This window comes from Mesoplodon mirus (assembly GCF_964341445.2).
Source record: "Mesoplodon mirus genome assembly, chromosome: 3".
NCBI lineage: Eukaryota > Metazoa > Chordata > Mammalia > Artiodactyla > Ziphiidae > Mesoplodon > Mesoplodon mirus.
The window spans coordinates 150,208,666-150,233,978 of record NC_138978.1 but is presented as its reverse complement, the minus strand read 5'-3'; the positions used below and the strand labels follow the sequence as shown (position 1 = coordinate 150,233,978).

Genomic DNA, 25,313 nt, shown 5'->3' with positions numbered 1-25,313 from the left:
CCATCCCTGTTTCTTTCTTTTTCTTTTCTTTTTTTTTTTTTTTTTGCGGTACTCGGGCCTCTCACTGCCGTGGCCTCTCCCGTTGCGGAGCACAGGCTCCGGACGCGCAGGCCCAGCGGCCATGGCCCACGGGCCCAGCCGCTCCGCGGCATGTGGGATCCTCCCGGACTGGGGCACGAACCCGCGTCCCCTGCATCGGCAGGCGGACTCCCAACCTGTGCCACCAGGGAAGCCCCCCATCCCTGTTTCTTGAACAAACATTTCCAGGGCAGAGCAGATCTCACCCAGATGTCTGCAGTGGCTGTTGGCTAGGGCTGCTAGAACATGAAAATGTGGCTTACATGAACCTTTCCGAAATCAGACCACAGGTTCACAAAAGTAAGCCTTGAAAGAAGAGCGATGTTCCTCGCCCATTTTGTTTTTTATCCTTTTATGGTTTGTTTCTACCGGAGGCTGGATCTGGGAAAGAATTGTCGTGTTTGCTGAAGATACAAATTGGTGTTCTGTGAGCCTGCAAGGATGGAGATATTCATGTGGAACAAGAAGTACTGAGAATGGCCAAGAAGTTATGGGAACAGAGATCACTTTTATCTCAGAGATGACTTGGCTGTATCTAAAGTGTTTTCTTGCCTACTGGCTCTGCTGAGCCCTGCAGTGCCCTTGTGAGGCAGGCAGGGCTGGGTGAATCGTGGCCATCTCACAAATGAGGAGAGAAGTCACTCCCTAGCATTCAGGGAGTCAGTGACTTCTCTGCGACGACCTGGATCATTAGCAGCAAAAATCAGCACCAGAACCCAACATAGCATTTTGTCCTATGAGCTAATGTCATTGAATATGCAAGTTAGTGGAGTTTCCTCATTCATCTGCCTCCCTTCTGCCAACAAACGCTGAAATGTCCATAAAAAGAGGTGCAGAAAAAGAGGAGGGTGAGCCAAGGGGCGGGTAAGCCATGTGCAAGCTAGAGGATCAGTCAGGTCCTGGACAACTGAGAGCTGGTGGTACTTCAGCCTGTTTTCCATGTTTGGTTTTTAAATAGGTTTTCAGCATGTGTAAATCATGAGGTCTTGAAACAAAAGGTGAAGGTTTTCTTAAGTCATAAAAGGATCAAGTGTGTCTCTCCCCTCCCCACCCCACCCATTGGTATTAGGTGTGTGTAGGGGAGGTGGGCGTGGAAATGCACGCCTGGAACTGAAAAGATCCTCCTTGTCAGGACCCAGGGTTCATGACACAGGACTAACCATGAACCAAAGAAAAATTAGGTTGTGTCTCAAAGGGGACAGCTACGGGGCAGACGAGTTGGATTGGGACTGGAAAATAAACTGAGGTTTGCATGATGGCCCTCCGCCCTGTCCCAGGCAGTGGTGTGGCTGAGCGGGGGGCAGCAAATCTGGGGAAAGCCCCCCACTCCCACCCCCAACTCTGTGTGCCTCCAGGTCAGGCTCACATTTGGGTATCGTCACTTACTTTTCTTGCTGACTTGGAGGAAGCTGTTTTTTCCATTCAAGTTAAATAGAAGCTGAAGGTTTTGTGGTTTCTGTTGAAACAATTTTGTCCTTTCCACAACTGAGGAAAGTATTAAAAGTCCAAAAAAAAAACCTCAGAGATGCCTTATTATTCAAATGGGACAAAAGATTCCAGCGTAACTTGAGAATTTTTAGAAAAAGGGGTTGAGCATACTCTCTGTAAATGTCTATTCTACTGATGAATGTTTTAAAAAGCAATCTGCAAGGACCTTTATATGAATAGGGTTTCAAGGTGAGAATATGTTGTAACCCCAGCACTTAAGATGGTGAAGCCTGTTTCTTCAAGTTAGGTTCGCCTTAGCTGGACTCTCTCTTCAGCATGGAGGTCAGAGGGTCAGTGCTTCGATGTTGGGGCAGCAGGAGGTCACTGTGTTCCTCCTGAACTACCCGTACAGCAGAAAATCTATCCAGGTTTTCTAAAGATCAGGAGTGAAGATTCTAGAACCTCCCAAAGCCCCATCTGGATTCTCAGCCAGTTCTTTCCTGCTGGCTTCCCCAATGGCTTAACCTGTCCACAAAATCATCTCTGTGATGAGGAAAAGGAGAAGTGAGATCAGTATATCCTCCAGCCCAAGCGGGGCATTCAGGAGGGATTTTCCCCCATGACACATGACTCATGATTTAAAGTTTCCCAGCATGTGCGTGTCTTCCTCTCTGAGCATGGGAGTGGGAATGCCACCCTTGCCTGTGCTCAAGCAGGTGGGAGTACCTGGGCCCTCGTGAAGATCTCATGTCCCAGTGGGGCCAGGAATCTGGGCTCCCAGCTTCACATGGTGGCCCCGGTGTCATCTCAGGACCTGGACTCACGAGCCTTGTCTATGCAGAGCTCCTGGGTAAGCTAGACGATCACAAAACAGACCACTGGCAGCCCAGTCCCCCCGCAAAGGAAGCATTAGGGAGAAAGAACCAGTGTCCCAGCCCGAGGAAGGGGGCATTTGGGGGCATCTCTCTATTAAATAGATGACTTGTAAACAGTGTGCTTTATTGTTACTCCACCAAGGACTGAGGGCCTCAGCAGGGAGGGGTGATCTAGCTGGGGCCTCCTGGCCAGAGATCCTGTGAGGGGGCAGGTGATAGGAGAGCCTGTTTGGAAGGTCAAGTGCAGCTTGGGTTTGTTCTACCATTTTCTTCTCTCAGTGGCCCGAGGGCCTGGCCTCTGGGATATGATGCCAGTCAACATTCTCTGTGGCCTGGGGAAGAACCACAGCACAAAAGGGTGGAAGCAGGTTGGCAGCTGCACGAGGGCCAACAGGGCTCACATCTGAACTCATGAGTGTTCACCTTCTGGACCCAGCACTAGGTGACCAGCTCCCAGAGGTGTTAATTTAGCTTCGTTGGTCCTCTGTGGTACCTTTCCTGTAGTTAAAGGACAGCGCGCCCCTGCTTCATCTGAAGCTGGCCCTCGCTGGCGGTTGGTGGGTGACTTTTGGAGTTTCTGGGCAGCGTGGGAGCAGGCTCCCCTCTTCAGCGGTTTTCCTGGAAGGCTTTGCTGCCTGTCCAGTGCCAATTGCCCGTCTTGGCCTGGGTGACAGGGCCTCTGGGAACTTCCCCACCAAGACTTGGTTGCTTCTGGGAGTCACTGTTTAGGGGACACCCTGTGAGCCCCATGTTAGGGCAAGAGAACAACCTTTCTGCCCTCTGCATGAGAGACTCTATTCTTTTCTTCTCTTTCTTATTCGTACTCCTGTCGCCTCTTCTCTGGGCAGGTATCTGCTCTCAGATAAATGGTCTGACCCGCTTAAGGCAGCACCGCTTCCTATGGGCCTGGGCAGCTGAAAGCTCTTCCCCCGTCCTGGGCTTAGCATAGGAAGATGTGAATTAGTCCGGTTGTCCCTTGGGAGCCTGTACAGCTGGTAAAGCGTTATTAATCCGACATCCCCAAAGAAATCCATTAACGAGTTCCTGGGCCAGGCACCAGCCTGAGGTAACGGATCACTTCTGTCATCTGTTGAAACTTTGGAGACATTGATTTTCAGACTCACAGGCGCTCCTGAGAAGTGAGGCCCAGGGCAGGCTCTTTCTGCAGCCTGTTTGGTGGGGGCATGTTTATCTTATCAAGCTAAAAGCCCCAGGAATAGAACGTTTTCCGTTGGGGGGAGGTGGAGGGGATAGGACCTCAGCTGGGAAGAGAAGGCATCGGGCAGGCTGGCTGGTGCCGGCCCCGGGGTCCCCAGTGCCCGTGACTTCCTTCGGAGGAACGAGGAGGCTGGGCTGATTTGAGCAAAGCCTGGCTCACACGAGGCCTGGAGTCCTCCCGGGGCCAGTGATTCCCCACTTCGTCACTCTGTCCCTGATGCCAGGCCTGGAGAGAAGCTATTGATATCCCGTAGCCCAGCGGGATGACCGAGGGCCGGGCTGAGGAGGCGGCCTCCACCTGCTTCGGAACGGTCACCTCACGGCTCCAGCGCCTCTTCCGCGGGCTGCCTAGGAGACATTTGGGATCAGTAAAGCTCCAGGCCCTCCAGAGGTTCCACCCCAAGGCCCGGCTTCCTCGAGGTAGGTCTAAGTCATTCCAGCTGGGGGTGCTCGCGGGGGGCTTGGGTTCAGAGGCCAGGCCTACCTAGTGGCCTCTCCCATGGACAAGGCAGCGCAGGAGGCCCCTGGCAGCCCGATATTTAATGCTGAGCTCAGCACCACTCCTCGGCCCCCTGACTCCCCAGGCCCAAAGCTCAGGTCCTGCCACCCTGCCAGGTTTAGGTGGAACTTCAGAAGCCCGTGTTGGCTGTGGGCTTTAACAGCCTTTCCTTGACTGAGAATTAGGGCCAATCAGTCGTCCTAATCTGGCCCTGAGCAGGCAGAATATAGATGGGCATCTTGGGTGGCCACTCTTTTCCATTCTGCCCATCCTGTAGCTCCCAGGGGCATCACACCTTGCGAAGCTGCTGAGTCAGCCTTCCGAGGACCCCGGAGCAGTGAAGTTTCCTAGGCAAAGGCATCTCACCTGCATGGTTAGTGGAGGTGCCCATGGGGGGCACACAAGCAGACTGTGGGGGGCTACAGAGGCTGCAGGCGGAACACAGCTGGACAGGAGCTCCAGCCTCAGGCAGTGACTGGGCTGCAGCTTCCTTCCTGGAGCACTAATTAGGGTGAGAACAGTCCTTGCTGGGGAAGGATAATGGGACAGTGTAGGCTGAGTGAAAGATGAGGAGGAGAGACTGTAGCAATTCAATTTTCATAGAATCTGAGGCCATCTACTCCTTGTTTCAAACGAAGGAGGCTGAGGCCAACAAAAGTTGGTGGCAGCTCCAGGACCAGGGTCTGGGGAACCTGCCTTCCAGCCTAGCATTCTTCCTGCCGGATCAGACTAGCTACAGCATCTTATATTTCTGCAGCGCTCTTCTGCTAAAGATCCAAGGGATTTGTGGTTGGGTTTTTTATTTGTTTTAAATATCATTTATTCCCTCCAGATCTCTGTATGTTAGGGGTGGGAAAGGGGTTATTCTATTTCACAAATAAGATGGCCCAAAGAAGTCAGGCCCCTGGCTAAAGCTTAGAGCTGCACAGTCAGACCTGAAACCCCTCACTGCTGGGTTCTACTCATCTCACTGGCCTCTAGCTGCTTCTCTTTGAGGGCTGGATCTTTGGAGCACATCAGCTTTCCTTGGGCTCCCTGCCCCATTTGCCTCCATGCTGTTCTCACACACATTCGGGGACAGGTGGGCATTTGGGTGGGTCCCAACACTGAGTCTTAGGGATGGAACTAAACTAAAAAGTCATCTCTGGGTTAAGTTTGTGAAAGCAGAATTTGAAAGGCAATGTGATCTTAACTGTGGAAAAGGTAATTTTCTGGATTACAGTTTTACGTCTTGAAAGGTGGGAATTTCACTTCCACTAGATCTGATCCCCATTTGGAGACAAATACTGTTTAGCCAGCCTGAATAATTTATCCTCATCAATAGCCTAATACATAAGTGCCCCTCACGCAGAGGACAGTGGAGACTGAGTTCCTCGATTTAATGTTCACTCGTGTCTTCGTGTCCATCCTCCCTCCTTAAGAATTATTCAGCAGAGCATTTCCTCGCTCCTTTGCTCTTCAGCCCAAGGAGTTACAGATTTAATGAAATCAATCAGGCCTGGAGTGGCAGCATTAAGGTCTGGGTAAATACTGCACTGCAGCTACTGCTCATTTAACTTGTGTTGGCATTTGGGTTGAATTGATTGGAAGAGGAGGGGCGAGACAGGATGCTCAAAGATGATGGGAGTGGTAGACTGTGGACCGTGGACTCTGCAGTAGCTCTGTGAGTGACTTGTAATGTAGCATTTAAGAGAATGGGCTTGGAGCCAGGTCAAATTTTTTAAAACATTTTATTGAAGTACAGTTGATTTACAATGTTGTGTTTAATTTCTGCTGTACAGCAAAGTGACTCAGTTATGCATATATATATATATATTCTTTTTCGTATTCTTTTCCATTATGGTTTATCACAGGATATTGAATATAGTTCCCTGTGCTATACAGTAGGACCTTGTTGTTTATCTATTCCATATATACTAGCTTACATCTGCTAACCCCAAACTCCCAATCCTTCCCTCCCTCACCTTCCCTCCCCCTTGGCAACCACAAGTCTGTTCTCTATATTTGTGAGTCTATTTTTGTTTCATAGATATATTCATTGGTGTCGTATTTTAGATTCCACATATAAGTGATATCATATGGTATTTGTCTTTCTCTTTCTGACTTACTTCACTTAGTATGGTAATCTCTAGGCCCATCCATGTTGCTGCAAATGAGCCGGAGCAACTTGAGCCTGGACTGTGGATGCCAGGTGGTAGGGCCTTCCTTGTACAGATTAACCTCTCTGAGCCTTAGTTTTTCCCATTGTAAAATGGAGCAAAGAATCCCCATCTCAAGCAGGTGTCATGTGTGTTAAACGTGACATTGACGGAAACCATTCGACATGATGCTGGTCACAGAGCAGGCCCCTCATCGGCAGCTGCTCCCAGAAAGACTTTTAACGATGGCTCACACTGGGTCATCCGTGCAAGCTGCCAGCACGCTGTCTGCTCTTCCATCTTACCTGGGCCAAGGTGGGCCTCCCACGTCTCAATGAAAGAGATAGGGTTTGAAGGTTTGCCCAGGCAGAAATAGAGGAGGAGCACAAAACCCTTAAACACATTCTCTGGAAAAATTCCTATCATTGAGTTTACCATGCCACTTAATTAACAGGCAGGGGTTGGATTAGCCCACCGGGCATCATTAGGAGCTAAGCAAGCATGCTGCCAAGGAGCAACTCATATGTCATTTTAAAAGGCTGCTCGGGGGTCATTGGGACACAGGCCTGGCTCTCTCCAGAAGTCTCTGGTGGTCCTGGCTACAGGGATACAGCTGTAAAGAAGCCTTTGTATGTCTTCTGCAGAGAAGGCCTCAGACGTAATCTGTTTACTTTTCTCCTCCTGCAAAAGTCTCCTTTCACTCGGTTGGTTGATGTTCAGTTGATGATTGGCACTCTGAAATCAAATGACGTCAGAGCAGGTGTGGAAAAACCAGTTGGATGCAGCAGCCTGGCTGTCCCATAAAGGACTGAATCTCTCTGCTCCTGGCCTCTTGTGACCTCCCGGCACTCGGATCGGGTGTACCTGTGCACACGCACCTGTGTGTGCATTCACATCTGCACACCTGTCGAAGCTTCATCTCCTGCCCTGTGGTCTGCAGATGCCTAGGCAGGACTTCTTGCAAAACTATTTGGCTGTCCTTATCTTTGGGGTCTGTGGAACACTACCAAAAATATACTCAAGCTTAGCAAGAGGATAGGCAACCCTTTGCCCCCTCTCTAAGATGGTGTTTGCTTTAAAAACAAAAGCTAAAAACCAAAAAAAGCCTTCACGTTCCTCATTCCACCTCCGCCCCTCACTACTAGGCCCACGTCCTTTCTCTGCCAGCTGCCCAGATTCCTCTGTGTGTCTCCTCAGGGGCCCCAGAGATGGGTACAGGGGGTTTGAGCCCTGGAGAGGGGGACCCCACCTGCTTTGTCTCTCCTACACCCAGAGCAGAGTGACACATGCTTAGAGGGGGCGGATGCCCCTTCTGAGGTGACCTGAGCCGAGAGGGCATCTGGCAGCTCCACACTGGCTTTAGTTTTCATGGGCTTGTTGCTGTTTGAAAAATTCCCTTGAACCCAACTGTCTACGGTGTTTTATTTTATTTTTTAAATTTTTATTGGAGTATAGTTGATTTACAATGTTGTGTTAGTTTCTGCTGTACAGTGAAGTGAATCAGTTATAGATATACATATATCCACTCTTTTTTAGATTCTTTTCCCACATAGGTCATTACAGAGTATTGAGTAGAGTTCCCTGTGCTATACAGTAGGTCCTTATTAGTTATCTATTTTATATATAGTAGTGTGTATATGTCAGTCCCAATCTCCCAATTTATCCCTCCCACCCCTTACCCCCTGGTAACCATAAGTTTGTTTTCTACATCTGTGACTCTATTCCTGTTTTGTAAATAAGTTCATTTGTATGATATTTTTTAGATTTCACCTATAAGCGAAATCACATGATATTTGTCTTTCTCTGTCTGACTAACTTCACTCAGTATGACAATCTCTAGGTCCATCCATGTTGCTGTAAATGGCATTATTTCATTCTTTTTTATGGCTGTCTACAGTGTTTTAAAATATTTTTTCTTAAGGTGCTCTGGCAATAGGATTTATCTTTTCCTGTGGTGACCATCAAAACAGGATTTTAGTATCTGTATTAAAATATATAACTTTGAATATATATGTACATATATGTATATATGTATATATATATATATTCCTTTCATCCACTTGTTTCTTTTACACAAGTCTTTGGATATAACTGGCTGTCCTTTGGAACAGTACTTGACCTCTGGTAGGCCCCCAATAAATACATGTTGAGTGGATGCATGCTTGCACACATGAAAAACTGACTAGTAATTAGGTAGGTGTGGAAAGACAGGAGACATAATTGTCATAAAAAGGTTTAACTCTCTCTCTCTGAGTATGTGTGTCCTGGTGGGTGCACATACTTTAATTGTCCTTGTTCAAATACTGTGCCATGTCTTTGCACTTCTGTCTTCATGGCTACACCCTAAATACAACTTGGACCTTTTTGGATATGGTGTCAGAGGGTCCAGATGACAGGTCTCCTACAGACACTTGCGTGTGAGGAATGAGGTTCATTTGGCTTTCCCACCCTGGACCCCACCTCATGTCATTTACTTGTACATTTTTCCAAAATCTGTTGCCTGCCACCACTATCGGCCAAGGGGAGCTTTTCAGAGATGCTCTGTAATATTGCACTGAGGGCCTGCAGTGGCCTGCCTATCTCTATTTTCTCCGTCCACATCTCCTGATCATCATTTTCATGCATAAGGCCCCAGCGCCACAGTATTAAAAGGACAATAAAATGGGGCACATCTCTTTAAGGTGCTTGAAGCATCATGGGCAAACATAAGGCATATAAAATATAATACTAAAAATTTCAGTCAACCAAAAGATTAATTAAAATTAGTTTTGCTGTTGTAAAAAAATGAAATCAATTTAAAAGTAGAGTTAATTTTAGACAACCATGCAATTTATAGTTACAACAGAATGTAAATGTCATAAACATCGGAAGTGTAAATAATAGAGTGAAAATCAGGGCGTGTGGGCAGAGTTGACAGGAGGGAGAGTTCTAGCGTAGTCCTGGCAGGGATTTAGTTAATACTATCTAAAGTAGAAGCATGAATTGTTAAAAGTAGATTCAACCCTATTAATTTTGTTTATAGTTTTAAACATATATACACATCCACGCAAGGCAGGGTCGGGGGCATGCTTCAGGGTGTAGCGCCCCCAAAGAGCGAAGTGGCGTGAAACAGACCATGTGGGAAGGTGCCCTGGGGTCAGGCCCTGTCCCCTGCCTCACTGGGCACAGGTCGGGCGCGCCTGACGCTTCCCTTGCTCCCTGCATCATCCATCTGAACTTGCCGGGAACTGTCCTGCCCGCCCTCCCTCCACCGGCCCCTTGCACTGAGGGCCTGCAGGCTTGCCTATCCCTATTTTCTCCCCCACCCAACTCGCTTGGCCCAGCCTGACCGCAGTGCCTTCCGTTTGTTGGTGCTTTCAGCCTAAGGGTGTGTGGTTGTGTCGGAGACAGATGAATAATGGGCCCACCCAAGAGGCACACCCACCCACACCCACCCCCGTGGGGCAGGATCGTGCCTCTGCAGGCCAGCCCATGTGCCAAGTTTGGGAAGAGGGTGCAGGGGTCACATCTGGACTGCTTGGAAATGTGACCACCAAGAAGCCAGGCTCAGGGAATAAAGAACGGACCCTTTAGATCCAGGGACCAAGTCCCCAGGAAGAATTTTAATATCTGCTTTGGCCCCTGAGAAACAACTCAGCAGGACCTTTTGCCTTTCCCTTCAGTACAAAAGGGTGGCTTGAAACTGCACATCACCCCTCCAGCCCTGCCACACACAACGCTGTTCGGTCATTTTGTGAGAGGGTGTGGCCCAAGGTCTCGGGGTGGCCTCATATCCTCAATTCATTCAAGGCTCTTCAGCACCACCCTCCCCGGAGCACTTTCTCCCTCGACCTGCCTGACCTGGGCGCCTGCTTCCCATAAAGCCCACCCATCCCTGCCCTCCATTTTACCTGGGGACCCAACATCTGATCAAGACTTGACCGCCTTCAGGAGCATTCCCTTGCAGCTCTTTGCACAAAGACGACACCCCAGTGAGTCCAGTCGTCCACAGGAAGGCTGGCTTCTCTGACCCAGGACATGGGCCTGGCTTCCAGGCCACTCCTCTACCATAACATTGACCCTTCCTGTTGGCTTCCTGGCTTGCATTCTGGCACAGTCTGTTGGGTGTGTGTGTGTGTGTGTGTGTGTGTGTGTGTGTTTGGGGCTGTATGGTGCGCAGGGGCAGTTGTGTGTCTCCAGGCCCTCCAGGCTGGGGTTCGGGGTGCTGGGTGCCCTCAGGGTTGGCCTGTCCTTTGAAACAATGAACTACATTATATGGTCTCCCTAGGGCTGGGGTTCAGGCCTCTTCCTGGAAACATAAAGATGCAGATGTCCTGAGCTGGACGTCTGACCCCAGGAGTGAGGAGTTTCCATTCTCTTGCTGCCAGCCTCACTAGAAGTTTAACCAGGAGTATGAAAAATGTCTAGATTGTGTTGATTTTGGCAATGGCCACAGCCCTCCAAGCTTGACAAATCTGTCTCTCTACCTTCCCTCTCTCCAGCATGACTCATCCTTTTGTGTCCCCTGCCTCACTCCCCTGGGCCACCAAAGGCAGGGCTAGAGGCAGGTAGGGGCAGGTAGGAGGAATTTAGGTGAGCAAGAAAGTTCATGAATCTTCTTAGTTAACACATTGGAAGAGGACACCAAACTGAGAGATTTGAGGGCTAGTATCACATGCTAAGTCAACAGGAATCCGGCTGCCCAGACTCAGGATTCCCAGGGTTGAAAGTGACAACTACTGTCTGGTGAACATCTACTATGTGCAGGCACTGTTGGATGCTTCACATACACTCTCTCTAATTTTGGCAACACATCTGCTGGCAAGGAAGATATCATTACTTCCATTTTGCAGATGAGGAAATTGAGGCTGAAAATAGATTCCATATTTTACTAAGGTTAAGTAAATTGTCCAGGCATCTCATACCCAATTAGAAGCAGGGCTTGCATTCAAACCCTGATATGTGTGGCTCTGGAGGCCAGATTCTGTGTACTCCGAAGCTCCTGATTTAGTGTTTTGCCGCTTGCACCCTTTCTAAAAGACCTCTATCATGCACATGAAACAGTGTGCTTCAGGGGCCACATGGCCTGTCTGAGGATGCCTGACTTCCAGATGCCAAGTGGGTGCGTTTTGGTGCTCGGAGCCTGTGTGCATTCTGAGCTCTCCCACCATCCTCATCTCTCCCCGCGATGGGGCAGTTGGCTCTGTTTGGGTGTCACGGGGTGCAGAGTTGCAGAGGCTGGGCCTCTGTGTGGGGAAGGCTGAGCGCCCACTCCTTGTGGAGCTTGACCTTGACTGAAGAGCTGGCCTTTCTGGTGCTCTGAGGAGCTCAGCACGAGGACCTCCGGCTGCTGCCCGAGTAGTTCATAGTCTCCCAGAGATGAAGGGGCCATGGATGGAGGACCCGTCCAGAGCAGGCAGACAGTCCGGGTGGGTTCTCCCAGGCCGAGTGGCTTGGCTGAGCTGGGACTCCAGCTGTGAACTGGCACTTCCCAGAATGAGGCAGAGGCCTTGGGGAGGGACGTTCTTGCTGTTACCTGCTAGGGCAGAGGAAAAAGCACTCCTTGCCCAAATCCCTGTGACCCATGCTCTCTTCTGGCCTTGGGCCCCCCTAACCCCCATCCCTAATATAGCGCATCCCTGGCCTCAAATAATGCATGGTAGGGAGGACCAGGACCAAGCAGAAGGGATGGTTTCCCAGAAAACAGGGCTATTGAGAAGGAGCCAGGTGTGAAGGATTTCCCTTCGCAATTCTGCCACTCACCAGCCGTGTGGCTCTCACAAGTCTCTTAACCTCTCCAAGCCTTAGTTTCTTCATCTCTAAAATAGGAGTAGAAGAATGGAACTGGAAACTTACATCCACGTGAAAACCTGCACGCAGATGTTTACAGCAGCTTTACCCATCATTGCCAACTCTTGGAAGCAACCAAGATGTCCTTCATAGGTGAATGCCTAAATAAACTGTGGCCCATCCAGACACTGGAATAATATTCAGAACTGAAAAGAAGTGAGCTCTCAAGTCATGAAGAGATATGGAGTTACCTTGAATGCATATTCGTAAGTGAAAGAAGCCAGTCTGAAAAGGCTACACAGTGTATGATTCCAACTATGTGACATTCTGGAAAAGACAAAACTATGGAGAGAGTAAAAAAATCACTGGTTACCAAGGATTCAGTGGGGTGAGAGGGATGAATAGAGCACAGAGATACTTAGGGCAGTGAAACTGTGCTGTGTGATACTAAATGGTGGATACATGTCATTATATATTTGTCCAAACCCACAGAATGTACAACACTAGGAGTGAACCCTAATGTGAATGATGGACTTCGGGCGATAGCGACAGGTCAGTGTAGGCTCATGAGAACAATGTGCACTCTGATGGGGAATGTTGGTACAGGGGGAGGCTGTGCACGTGGTAGGGGGGCAGAGGGTATACAGGAACTCTCTCTATACTTCTGCTCAGTTTTGCTCTAAAAAATAAAGTCTGCTTTTTAAAAAATAGGGATAGGGCTTCTCTGGTGGCGCAGTAGTTGAGAGTCCACCTGCCGATGCAGGGGACACGGGTTCGTGCCCTGGTCCGCGAGGATCCCACGTGCCGCGGAGCGGCTGGGCCCGTGAGCCATGGCCGCTGAGCTTGCGCGTCTGGAGCCTGTGCTCCACAACGGGAGAGGCCACAACAGTGAGAGGCCCGCGTACCGAAAAAAATAAAAATAAAAATAAAAAATATAGGGGTAGAAACATGTCATACAGGCATGGTACTGATAACATGAAGTCATGTATATAAGCTGTCTGACACATTGTAGGTAGTGAATAATGGTAGCCGCTGTCACCACCATGTGGGTTCATGATTTTTCTTTGTACCTTTAGTAAAGAATATATATTCATTATAAAAATATAAAGAATAAATATTTATTGGGACTCCCCTGGTGGCACAGTGGTAAGAATCCACCTGCCAATGCAGGGGACACGGGTTCGAGCCCTGGTCCGTGAAGATCCCACACGCCGCGGAGCAACTAAGCCCGTGTGCCACAACTACTGAAGCCCACGTGCCTAGAGCCTGTGCTCCGCAACAAGAGAAGCCACCACAATGAGAAGCCCGCGCACCGCAATGAAGAGTAGGCCCTGCTCGCCGCAACTAGAGAAAGCCCACGTGCAGCAATGAAGACCCAGTGCAGCCAAAAATAAATTTAAAAAAAGAATATATATTTTATAAAAATTTAGACTATAAAGAGAGGAAAAACACTTGAAATCCCATTACTCAGAGCAAGCATATCACCTGCCTTCCAAATTTCTCTCTATGCATAATATATATGTAAGTATGTGTATGTTTTTATATAATTAGGATCACGAAACAGCCTTTTTCTCTTTCCCTAATATGCTTGTGGACATCTTTCCAAGTTGACCAATCTACATCATCTTAAATAATGGCTAAATATACCATAATTGTAGCTGACCCCCTGTAGATGGATGTGCGGTATTTCTAGTATTTTGTTGCCATAAATAACTGTATGATGAACCTTTTAGTGGAGACGTATTTAGATACAAATAAATTCACACTGAGGATAAATTCCTGCAGGAAATTGGTACCACCAATAAGGCAAGAACCTTCTCATTTACCCACATCCTCTTTAATACTGGAAGTTATCAATTTTGGTTAACAATTTTCTTTTCTGAAACTAGAGCAAGATTTTAGAAGTTCAAATATTGGAGGGGGTGGGTAGGAAGACAGGGAGGAGAGACATCCCAGGTGGGCAAAGGTGCCTCTCCGAGGTGGGGAAGAGTTGCCCCTCACCAGGCTCCATGCACACCTGGCACCTCACCTCTGCAGGGAGCTGAGACCAGGGGCCTCCCTTGCTCAGGCTGGGGAGAGGGGCTCAATGGGGGTCTGAGGATGCATCAGAGCCTTTTTTATCAGGACTCAGTGGAGGTCTGGAGGAAGGTCAGTGGGCAGTGATGGGATGTGTACAGACGGGCTTCCGGGATGAGGAATGCCAGATGCTGTGGCTACTGGTGAGATTGACTAGGATTTTAGCCAGTTAATATGAATAGCTAGTATTTATTGATCTCTTAGTTTGTTTCAGGTGTTGTGTTATGTTTTATGTAGTTACCTCATTTAATGCTCTTAGCAACCCTGTGAGGCAGGTACTGCCATCGGCTCCATTTAGAGAGGAAGCTGAGGCATGCAGGAGTTAGGACACTAGCCTAGGGGTAGGTCAGCACTCACACTCTGGTCTCTCCACTTCAGCAAAAGGCAGAAGACCATTCATTCCTGCCTCTATTCACTCAACCAATTCATACTAACCCCCTTCCAAATGCTTAATAGTGGCTGGTCCTCTTGAACACTGAGCAGGACCCAGAGCAAAGGGCTGGGAAAGGGTGGACTTCAGGAGCTGCAGCCCTGGGGGCTTAGAGGGGTGTGTGGTTGCAGAGGACACTAGAGGGCCTGAGGTCCGAGGGGAAATCTCGGAGCCATGTGGAGAGAGGTGCTTCTGCCTGGGGGAGCAGGGGGTGTCGAGGTTGCAGGGTGCAGTGGGGCTGCAGGTGGTGAAGCAGGGCCAGGCTGGCCTGGGACAGACAGGCACAGAGAACATTCTAGGTGGTCTCTGAGTGGACATGGTTGGTTTGGAGTGCAGGGACCCCCAGCACAAGAATGGGGGACTCTTGAAGAAATATCTGAGAAGGGAGCCAAGGCAGGGACCCCAAGACTGAGGACTGTCCCCACTGACTTGCTCGGAAAGACCTTACTCCTGCTTTTTAAAAACTTTTGTAACATTGTAATTTTCCAATGCACTTTTTTTTGTGTGTAGTAGTGATGATAGTGGTTTTTGTTTGTTTTCTAATTTATTTTAATTAATTAATTAGGCTGCTCCGAGTCTTAGTTGCAGCAGGATCTTCATTGTGGCATGTGGGATCTTTAGTTGTGGCATGCAGGATCTTCATTGTGGCATGCGGGATCTTTAGTTGTGGCATGCAAGATCTTCATTGTGGTATGCGGGATCTTTAGTTGTGGCATGTGGGATCTAGTTCCCTTACCAGGGATCGAACCTGGGCCCCCTGCATTGGGAACGTGGAGTCTTAACCACTAGACCACCAGGGAAGTCTCTGTTTTTTAATTTTTTTTTTTTTTTTTTTTTTTTTTTTTTGCTGTACGCGGGCCTCTCACTGCTGTGGCCTCTCCCGTTGCGGAGCACAGGCTCCGGACACACAGGCTCCGCGGCCATGGCTCGCGGGCCCAGCCGCTCCGCGGCATGTGGGATCTTCCGGGATCGGGGCACGAACCCGTGTCCCCTGCATCGGCAGGCGGACTCTCAACCACTGCGCCACCAGGGAAGCCCTGTTTTTTAATTTTTAAAAAATTTATTTTATTGAAGTATAGTTGATTTACAATGTTGTGTTAATTTCTGCTGTACAGCAAAGTGATTCAGTTATACACACACATATATATATATCTATATCTATCTATCTATATATATATATATATATACACATTATTTTTCGTATTCTTTTCCATTATATGTTTTTTCAGATTTCTCTGTAGTGCCTAAGAACAAAATTATTTTAAAACTAAAATCTATTTGTGTGCTTGGTTTGGAAATGGCTAGCTAGGGGGAGCTGGTGAGACTACAGATGACCCACCAGGAGCTCGGTGGGGCGGGAAGGAATCCACATGGCAGAGTAGCGTTGGGAGAGGTGGGATGGAACATTAACTGGGGGCCTCTGTGTCCCAGGCCTCCTGTGCAGTGCTTTACATCATGGACCCCATTTAATCCTCATGGCAGCCCTATGAACAGGATATTATGTCCACTATATAGTCGAGGAAATTAATGATCCGAGGAGTTCAGTAACTTACCCAAGGTCACAAAGCTGGTTGAGCAGTGAGTGGAGGCCAGGCCTTCCTCCAAGTCCATCATCTTTCCATTTCCCCGTAGCACAGGCCAGATCCCGAGGGGGAACGGGGGAAGTGGTAAGTTTGTTCTGAGGTTGACCTTGTCCAAGAAGCCCTGGGGTACCCAGAGCATGGACACAGGGCTCCTGGATTCAGAGGCCGTCGTGCTTCCCCTCGGGCCTCAGTAGTGGCTTTGGCCGTGCAGGGTGAGAAGCTGCTCTTCACTGACCTGGGAATGACCGCAAGGGAGGCCTGTGAGCTCATTGTAACCCAGGCTCTGAATCCTGGGAACCTGCCCCATCCTCACCCCACATCCTGGCTTCAGCTGGAGGAGGGGGAGAGTGAAGTGGAGAGCTCCACACTATCTTGGGATCTTGCATACAACCCTGGGGTGAAAGGGCCTTAAGGGTTCCTTATCAACAGAATGCCTCTGGTTCAGAAAAATTAGCCTCTCTGTGTGCCTGTGTGTGTGTGTGTGTGTGTGCATTTGGCAACTGGGGTCAGGCAGGAACTAACTAGGGCAGCCCTGGGGACTAAGGGGAGGTTTGTAGCTTTTGCATTTTGGAAAACAATCTCCTAGCACAGTTCCATCTGCTGAATTCACCTCCTCTGGGCTGAAGTGGAAGAAAGACTGTATCTTTGGACATAGGTTGCCATGGCCTCTGGGCCTGACCCCCTTGTTCGAGATGGTGCGTTTGGTGGTGACCTTCAGGGACTGAGAAGGCCAGGAGCAGGGCTAGTAGAAGTAGGGAGGTGGTCCTGGCCTCCTTCCTCTGCCAGTCCGCTGCTGACCTCTGGAGATGGTGTCCATGAGAAACCCGCATCCATTCGAGACTAAGGGCTCTGGGTTCCCAATATGGCCCAGGGTCTGTGTTATGGGTTGAATTGTATCCACCCCCCGCCGCAAAAAAAAATATGTCAAAGTTCTAACCCCCAGTACATCAGAATGTGACCTTGTTTGGAAACAAGGTAGTTGCAGATGTAATTAGTTAAGCAAAGGTTGCACTAGGGTAGGATGGTCCCCTCATTCAATATGACTGGCGTCATGTGAGGACACAGGCATACGGGGAGAAGGCCATGTAGAGACTGAGGCAGAGATGGGAGTGATGCAGCTGCCAGCCGAGGACAACCAAAGACTGCCAGCAAACCACCAGAAGCTGGGAAGAGGCAAGAAACGATCCTCCTACAGACTTCAGAAGGAGCATGAGCCTGCTGACAACTTGATTTCAGACTTCTGGCCTCCAGAACGGAGAGACAATAATTTCAGTTTTTTTGGTTTTTTTGCGGTACGCGGGCCTCTCACTGTTGTGGCCTCTTCCGTTGCGGAGCACAGGCTCCGGACGTGCAGGCTCAGCGGCCATGGCTCACGGGCCCAGCCGCTCCGCGGCATGTGGGATCTTCCTGGACCGGGGCACGAACCCGTGTCCCCTGCATCGGCAGGCGGACTCTCAACACTGCGCCACCAGGGAAGCCCCAATAATTTCAGTTTTAAGCCACCTAGTTGGTGGTGCTTTGTTATAGCAGCGAGGAAACCAATACAGCCTGGGTCTGAGGGTAGCGCACAGGAGCCCTCTCTGCATCCTGGCATACAGTTCCCTCTTTGAGAAGGGCCCCTCTGGGCTTGTGTCTCCATCATTCCTCCTCTCTTGAGGGAAAGATGGCCTGTGGGGGTTTAAGCACTGGGCTCCAGTGGAACACAGCCCTGCCTTGGCAACCTCATGAATGTTCCCACTCAGAGCACATGAGGCCTGCAGGCTACTGGTTGTGGCTGGCGGGGCTTGCTTCTGTGTGTGGAGAAGGGCATGGGGACTGTGACTTCATCTCTGCTGGCCTAAAAGCCCTGGGCTTAGCATTTCCAGGGGCCAGGAAATATCAAGACGTGCTTCAGTGGTTTTGCTGGTCTGTGATTACACGGTCTGATGGGACAGACTCATTGTGGTGCTCAAATGTGCTTTTTATAAAATCCAGAACCTCTCCTCTTGGAGACTTCTGTTCCCCCGCTCCGTCCAGCTCAGCGTGAGGCTGTAAACAAAAAAATGTTCCTGTGGTTTTGGTGGTGTGTGTGTGTGTGTGTGCATGTGCACGCGTGTGTGTCAGCGAGAGGCAGAGCACAGAGAGACAGACAGAGATGGAGAGATTCAGATGCACAGGTGGACACAGCGTGCCCGTGTCTGCAGCACACAGAGCTGAAATAGGAGCCTGGAAGACTTCTTCCTTTCTCAAGATGCTCTCCCCTTTGGGAGCCGGTGGCAGCTCTCACTTGAGGTAGAGCTGGCGAGTTTCCACTCCTTGGCAGCCCCGGAGAATTCTTCATCGCTCAGAGCTTGCCCAGGAGCTGGATAGGTGTGTCCCAGGAGCAGGGCCCGGACAATGCCTCTCTGTGTGGGCTCTGGCCTCGGTGCTCCCTTATCAAAGCCCTGGCATTTCTGGGCACTGCGGGCAGGGGAGACTCGGTCTGCACACTGCCTGTGCCCTTCACCCCCACCAGGGGTGAGGCCGTCCTCGTGCCCGGCAGAGATCTCCTACTGGGGGAGCCCAGGAATGCATGTGGGCGCTGGCAGGGTTATGGTGCGTGACTCAGAGTGAGCTCTACCCATCCCCTCTCCAGGTGAGAGCACAGCTCCTCCGAGGAGAGTTGGGAATGCCCAGAAGAGGGTGGGGTGTGAAGGAGAGGATGTCGCGTGGGCCTCACCTGCAGGCATGAGGGAGGTGAGCAGTAGGGCTTCTAAACACCATCCCAGAAAGGTGGTCAGGACTTCAGACCACTGAGTCAGAAGGTTGCAGGGGTCTGGAATCTCTTCATGTCCCCACATTTGCTGGGTGCTCCCCTGCAGGCATTAATGGCAAAACCTGTACAAGGAATGTGGTCCAGGTGCTCATCTTTGGGGATGTAAGGGAAGGGGGCAGCTGGGGAGAGTGGGGGGGTCTCTTTCCAAAACTCCCCGAGAGCGTGGGGAGAAGAGGAGACCCACCCCTACCGCCGCCCCAGGACGGAGTGCGCTTCACAGCTTTAAGAAGATAGTCCCAACGTGCCGAGGTTTTGGAGCTTGTTAAAAGGAAGGAAAAGAGTGTCAGGAGGCTCAGCCCTTATCAGCCAAAAGTTTTCCCCTCGTCCCCAGGTTATACAAACAAGTCCAGGCTGTCGTGTCCCCTGCCGCATCCCCATGCACCTGGCATCACAATCGAGCAGCCTTCTCATGGAGACTCCGGCAGCCTCCCTCAGCTGGGCCTTCTGGCTGAGCTGTGGCACCTCCAGGACAGATGACCCTGGCAGGCCCAGCAGCTTCTGTGAGAACCAACCTCAAATCTGAGCATTTTGCCTGCTGATGGGCTTGTGTTGATTTCTCTTGCTGCCCACCTTTTCTTCACTCCCATCCTCCATACACACTCCCCTCCCCCTTGCCTGCCCCAGCCTCTCTGCCTCCTGCCCCCTTCAACTTCACCTCCCTTCTGTCAAGGAGGCTCCAGAGAGAGCCCTGAGGAAGCTGGAGACTGCTCGTAGCCTTGGCTCTGCCACTGAGCTGTGTGTCGTTGGACACTTAGCTTTACCTCTCTGAGCCTCAGCTTCCCCATCTGCGGGGTAGTCCCCCAGACTCTTTGCAACTCTGGTCATTAAGTCTTACTTCCGTGGAGGTGAACATTGTCTAGGAAATAAATGTGTGCTTTTCCCCGAAGCACCTAGTTTGAGATGTTGTCTGTAAGCTATGTCAGCTGGGTAAGAGAAGCCACCTCACATTTCTAGATGGGGCAGGGTCAGAGACAGGTGACAGCCCTTCCTGTTGATAATAATGCTTTTGTCCCTGGAGTCACCTTTAATTTATTCAGACCTGTTCTCCCCTATAGTTATAAACATCCTTGTGCACTAGGAAGGGCAGTTAATACCTATATTTTACAGACTGCAAAACAAGGCCCAGAAAAGTTAAGTCCTTCCCCAGGGATCTGTGACCCCTGGTGATTAACATAAATTAGTAGAAAGAGAGCCAGCCAGAAGCCAGATGATCTGCCCTTAGAAAATCACCAATGTCCCTAGGCCCCAGTTTCCTGTCTATAAAGTGGCAGTAATAATGGTTGCAGGGTCACGCACAATAACAGAGGTGCAAATAGTTTGCAAACTGTAAAGCACCTGTTCACTTTCACCATTCATGGTGGCGCAGAGAGCGGGTGACATTCTTACGGTGTTCTCCCCCCTCCACTTCCCTCCTGCCTGGTCTTCCCTCCAGGAGATACACGCCATCTTCCAGGGTATTTCTCTGGGCCTCCTATCTGGCCCCTAATCCCCCTATGGTTCTCTCCCTCCAGACTGTAAATTCACCTGCCACCCGGAGTGCCGCAGCCTGATCCAGCTGGACTGCAGTCAGCAGGAAGGCCCCTCCCGGGACAGACCCTCTCCAGAAAGCACCCTCACTTCAACCTTCAGCCAGGTAGGCAGCAAGGGCTCAAGGACCAGGCTGGGAACAGCCTCCGAGGTGTCCCGGGCTCCCCTGTCCCTCCCAGGAGCTCTGGTGAGCGGGAGGTGGTGTGAGTGTTCCACATACGCTGGATGTTGAGGTCCCCTTCTGGCTAGATGGGGTCCACAGCACACACTCTGATTCTGCACCCAATTCTGATGTGGGGGGCGAGGGTCCCACAGCACCAAAGCAATCATCTGACACCCACTGGGTGTCCTGCAGTTCACCTCAATTCTGGCACTATCTGTGTGCCTCCCCACCACCACTTCAGATACCAATTGCAAGGCCATGTTGTCACCTTCTACAACTCCCTCCTTGGGTTCAATTAATTTGCTAGAGCAGCTCAGAGAACTCAAACATTTTACCTACTAGATGATCAGTTTATTATAAAAGGATGTAACTTGGGGGCTTCCCTGGTGGCACAGTGGTTGAGAGTCCGCCTGCCGATGCAGGGGACACGGGTTCGTGCCCCGGTCTGGGAAGATCCCACATGCCGCGGAGCAGGCCGCTGAGCCTGCGCGTCCGGAGCCTGTGCTCCGCAACGGGAGAGGCCACAACAGTGGGAGGCCCGCGTACCGCAAAAAAAAAAAAAGGATCTAACTCGGGAACAGCCAGATGGAAGAGGTGCGGAGGGCAAAGTGTGTGGGAGGGGCACAGAGCTTCCATGCCCTCTCCAGGCGCCACTCTCCCTGCACCTCCACGTGTTCGCCAACCCAGAAGCTCCCCAAGCCCCAACTTTTTGGGGTTTTATAGAGGCTTCATGACACAGACATGATTGATTAAATCATTGGCCATCGGTGACTGATTCATCCTCCAGCCCCTCTCCCCTCCCCAGAGGTCAGGGGTGGGACTAAAAGTTCCAGTCCTCTAACACTTGGTTGGTTCTCCTGGCAACTAGCCTGCATCCTTAGGTGGCCTCCAAAATCACCTCATGAACATAACAAGAAACACCTTTGTTGCTCTCCTAACTTAGGAAGTTCCAAGGGTTTTAGGAGCTCTGTGCCAGGAAAGGAGACAGAGACCAAATATATATTTCTTATTAAAAAATCACAATATCACACACCCTCTTCCAGGTGGCTGGGGGGATGGAACAGAATCGGTGACACAGGGAAGTCTGTCACTATTAAGAAGTGCCCTGTAGTCCACCCCAAGCACAGAGCCTGCTTTGGCCTAGGGCTCCAGCCATAGGTGTGGGTATGGGTAGGGGTAGCGGTGGGGGTCCCAGAGAAAGCTCCTGAGGATCCTCTGAGGCCTCGTAGCCCTGGGGCAGTGGGGATGCTGGGGCTGAGGCTTCTCAGCACATCATCCTGCCTGCCAGTCAGCCAGCCAGACCAGATCAACTTCAGAGGGACTGTGCAAATGTTCTTTCCCTGTGTCAAAGGACCAGGAAGTTGGCCCAAAGCAGCTCTTGGTTCTGGGCTTTGCCAAGCCACTTGAACTAGGGTGTGTCTGACCTTTGATGTCAAGGATTTGGGAGGGAGACAGGAGAGCGTTGTTTTTAATTCTTGCATTGATGAAACACTGATTATCTACTATGTGCCAAGCACTGGTAAGAGTGGGGATAATAAATGATACATCATAGTTCTGGTCCTCAGAGAGCTTACATTCTGGCAGGGGAGGCAGAATACAGCCAAATAGTATATAGTGTGATGCATGTTTCAATAAAAGTATGAATGAAGCATTTTGAGTATACGGTGCAATTGTTTCTGTTGGGAGAAATCAGGGAATACTTCCCAGAGGAGGTGACATTTACTGTAAGCCTTAATGTATTAGTCAGATGTTGCTGGTTAAGGAAGTAAGGAGTGTCCATCCTTACTGTAAGGACATCATCCATTTATTTATTTAACAAATATGTTTTGAATGTAGAGCATGTGCCAGGTCCGGGAATGCCAGGGACTTAGTGATGCAATAAAGTAGGGGAGCAAGACTTTAATTAAACCCCATGTTTCTGAGAGAAAAGCCCTGGGTGCTGTGAGAGACAACACAGATGCTGAATGACTGGTTATTTCCTCAAGAGAATACAAGTGGGTCTGGGGAATCGGGGTCCAGTCCCAAGTCCCCAGACTAGCTATCCCCACGCTTTTTCTGACCATGATGTACATGCTCAACAATGTTCAGTCACCTGGTCCACCCATGGGTGCTACCGGCCTCCCTGCTGTTCCCCAGGCCTTTTTCTCCCACTGGAAATTAGTACTAGAAAGCAAATATGATGTGTATTTTTATAAGAATGATATTGAATTCGTTCTAAAAAATATTTTTTAAAAATTCTGTACATCCGAAAGAAACTTGGAGCCACCCCTCTCCACGGCTCCCACGCCCCATGGCCCAGGCCTCGCTGAGCCCTCAGACACCCTGGCCATGGGGCAGCCTGGGCCGTCCGCAGTGTGAGAGCGGGCAGGCAGGAGGCATCATTCCAGCCTCGGGCCCGGCCGCTGCTGCCTGCCCCGCCTCCCAGCATCATGCACATAGCCGTGGAGTTCCACCTCTGGCACAACTACCCCTGGAGTAAGCTGCCAGTCAACGGGAGGCAGAGTCTTGGAAATTCACAGCGAGAATATGAGAAGCAGGTCGTCCTGTACACTATTCGCAGTCAGTTACAATACAGAAATACTTAAACATGTCAAGAAGATGAACCCAAATACTATGGGGAACTGTGTAATCGAGGACATCTCATGCCGTACCCTTACCATTTATCAGATATGGTAAAGGGCCTGAGGATAACACCATGTTCATATTATCCTGGGATCATGGAAGACATTATGAACAGAGAGAAAAGTTATGATTCATTGCCCAGTTTTACTGCTGCTGCCTGCTAAAGGCTTCTTGGCACAGGAAGAAACCAGTACATTGATCTGATGAACCCGTGTAGATCATCACAAATTTTTTTCACAAGGAAAACGGCCCATGATCTTTTACCAGTAAAGCCAGTGGAAATTGCCATAGAGGCATGCTGAGTGGTGTAGGCTGGCTGTATCACAGAAGATGACATAAAGATAAGCAGTTTGCCTGAGAAATGTGCTATTGATAAGATCATTGATGCAGGCCCTCAACTCTCTGGATCACTAGATTACAATGTAGTACATAGTTTATATAACACAGGATTTATTTATCCGGATGTGCTAATATCCGATGACAGTTATATAGTAGTTCCTCCTCTTGCAGGTTTGGTAATGAATCGAGTGCAAGGTGATTGTTTTGAAACTGTATTTGCTTCTATAGATAAGCCTGCTACTATTGCAGGTCTTGCAAACGTACTTGAGATAGACCTATCCCTGGTTAAGAATGCTGTGTCATTTGGGGTACTGCCGATTGGGGTTTGCCCACGAGATGGGAGTTCCCTGGCGGTCCAGTGGTTAAGACTCCACGCAGCCAACGCAGGGGGCGCGGGTTCGATCCCTGGTCAGGGAAGTGAGACCCCACATGCCGAGCGGTGCAGCCAAAAGATTTAAAAAAAAAAAAAGGACAAGTAATAAATTTGGATCAACTTCATTCATCGTGGAGGAATCCTCCATCCGTAAACAGAGTAAAGTAACTCGTTTATTTAGTATGAGAAAAAAATTATGTACATCCTCCACACACTTTGGAATTGGAACTGTTTATAATGTAGTCTAAATGTAACCAGACCTCTTGGGAGGCCCTTGCCCTGTCCAGGGTGAGAAAAGGAAGGGAGACAAATCTGACCCCCAAAGCCCTGGTGAATGAGGCAGATTTTTGCTGAAGGTTTTCTTTTTTTTTTTTACATCTTTATTGGAGTATAATTGCTTTACAATGGTGTGTTAGTTTCTGCTTTATAACAAAGTAATCAGTTATATGAAGGTTTTCTTTAGAAGGTGGAGGAGGAAGTTACATAGCACACCATATAAAAACATTTACTAAAAATCTTATTTAAACGACTCTTTATTTTCCCAATTTTCTTTCCCATTGGGAACTTCCAAGTCTCTCTTCTTTCTGTTCCCCTCAAGCCTACCCATCCCCCATCCCAGAGCCTGCTCACCCCACTACATCCTGCATTTCTACTTTGGGTCTCTATTTCTTCCTCTAGAGCAGCAGGTCTCAAATGGGAGGGGGTGATTTTGCCCCCCTCCACCAGGTGGGACATTTGGCAGTTACTGGAGACATTTTTGGCTGTCACAGCTTGGAGGAGGCTACTGGCACCTAGTGGGCAGAGGCCAGGGATGCTGCTAAACAGCCTCCATTGCACAGAAAAGCCACAGCCCCGCAACAAAGAATCATCTGACCCCAAATGTGAGCAGTGTGGAGGTTGAGCAACCCTGCCCTAGAGTGGCTTAGCCAGCTCTCAAGTGGGTGGGAGGGAAGGCCCCAGAGCAGGGCCTGGGGTTTGCTGCATGCCTTGTCTCATTCTCAGAATTTCAACAGTGAACAGGTGTTTCCAGATCTGAGTATTTGGAAGCAGAGTGACTCCCTTCCCTCTGTTGGAGAGATGAGTCAACCTTGGAATTTTCTGGCAAGCTAACTCAGGGCTGTGTCTAGAGCAGAACCACCACTGAAATATAGAAGACACATAGAAGGAGCCAAGCGTCCCTCGTGGGTGCAGCAGAGCAGCACTCCCACCAGAAGCCAGCCTGGAATGGGGTTTGCTCCCGGGCCGGCTGGGTTGGGCTGCAGTGTTTGCCTTGGACAGGCCTGGCTGCATGCTTCAGGCACAACTGGGACAGGACCTAGCCTTCTGTCAATAAAACCTGGGCCCTGCTCCAGGCTAACTCGCCTTTTTCTAAAAAGCTTGTTTGTGCTGATTTCTGCCTTG

General features: G+C 49.8%; 1 protein-coding gene across 2 annotated transcripts in view; it reads left to right on the top strand.

The window, feature by feature from the left end:
• Positions 1-25,313, top strand: part of RASSF5 (Ras association domain family member 5) — a 71,331-nt gene that overhangs the window by 7,138 nt on the left and 38,880 nt on the right. For both annotated transcript variants that reach the window (XM_082615773.1, XM_082615772.1), the window contains exon 2: positions 20,400-20,521. In XM_082615773.1, coding sequence (XP_082471899.1) covers positions 20,400-20,521 — 122 coding nt within the window. The remainder of the gene's footprint in view (positions 1-20,399; positions 20,522-25,313) is intronic.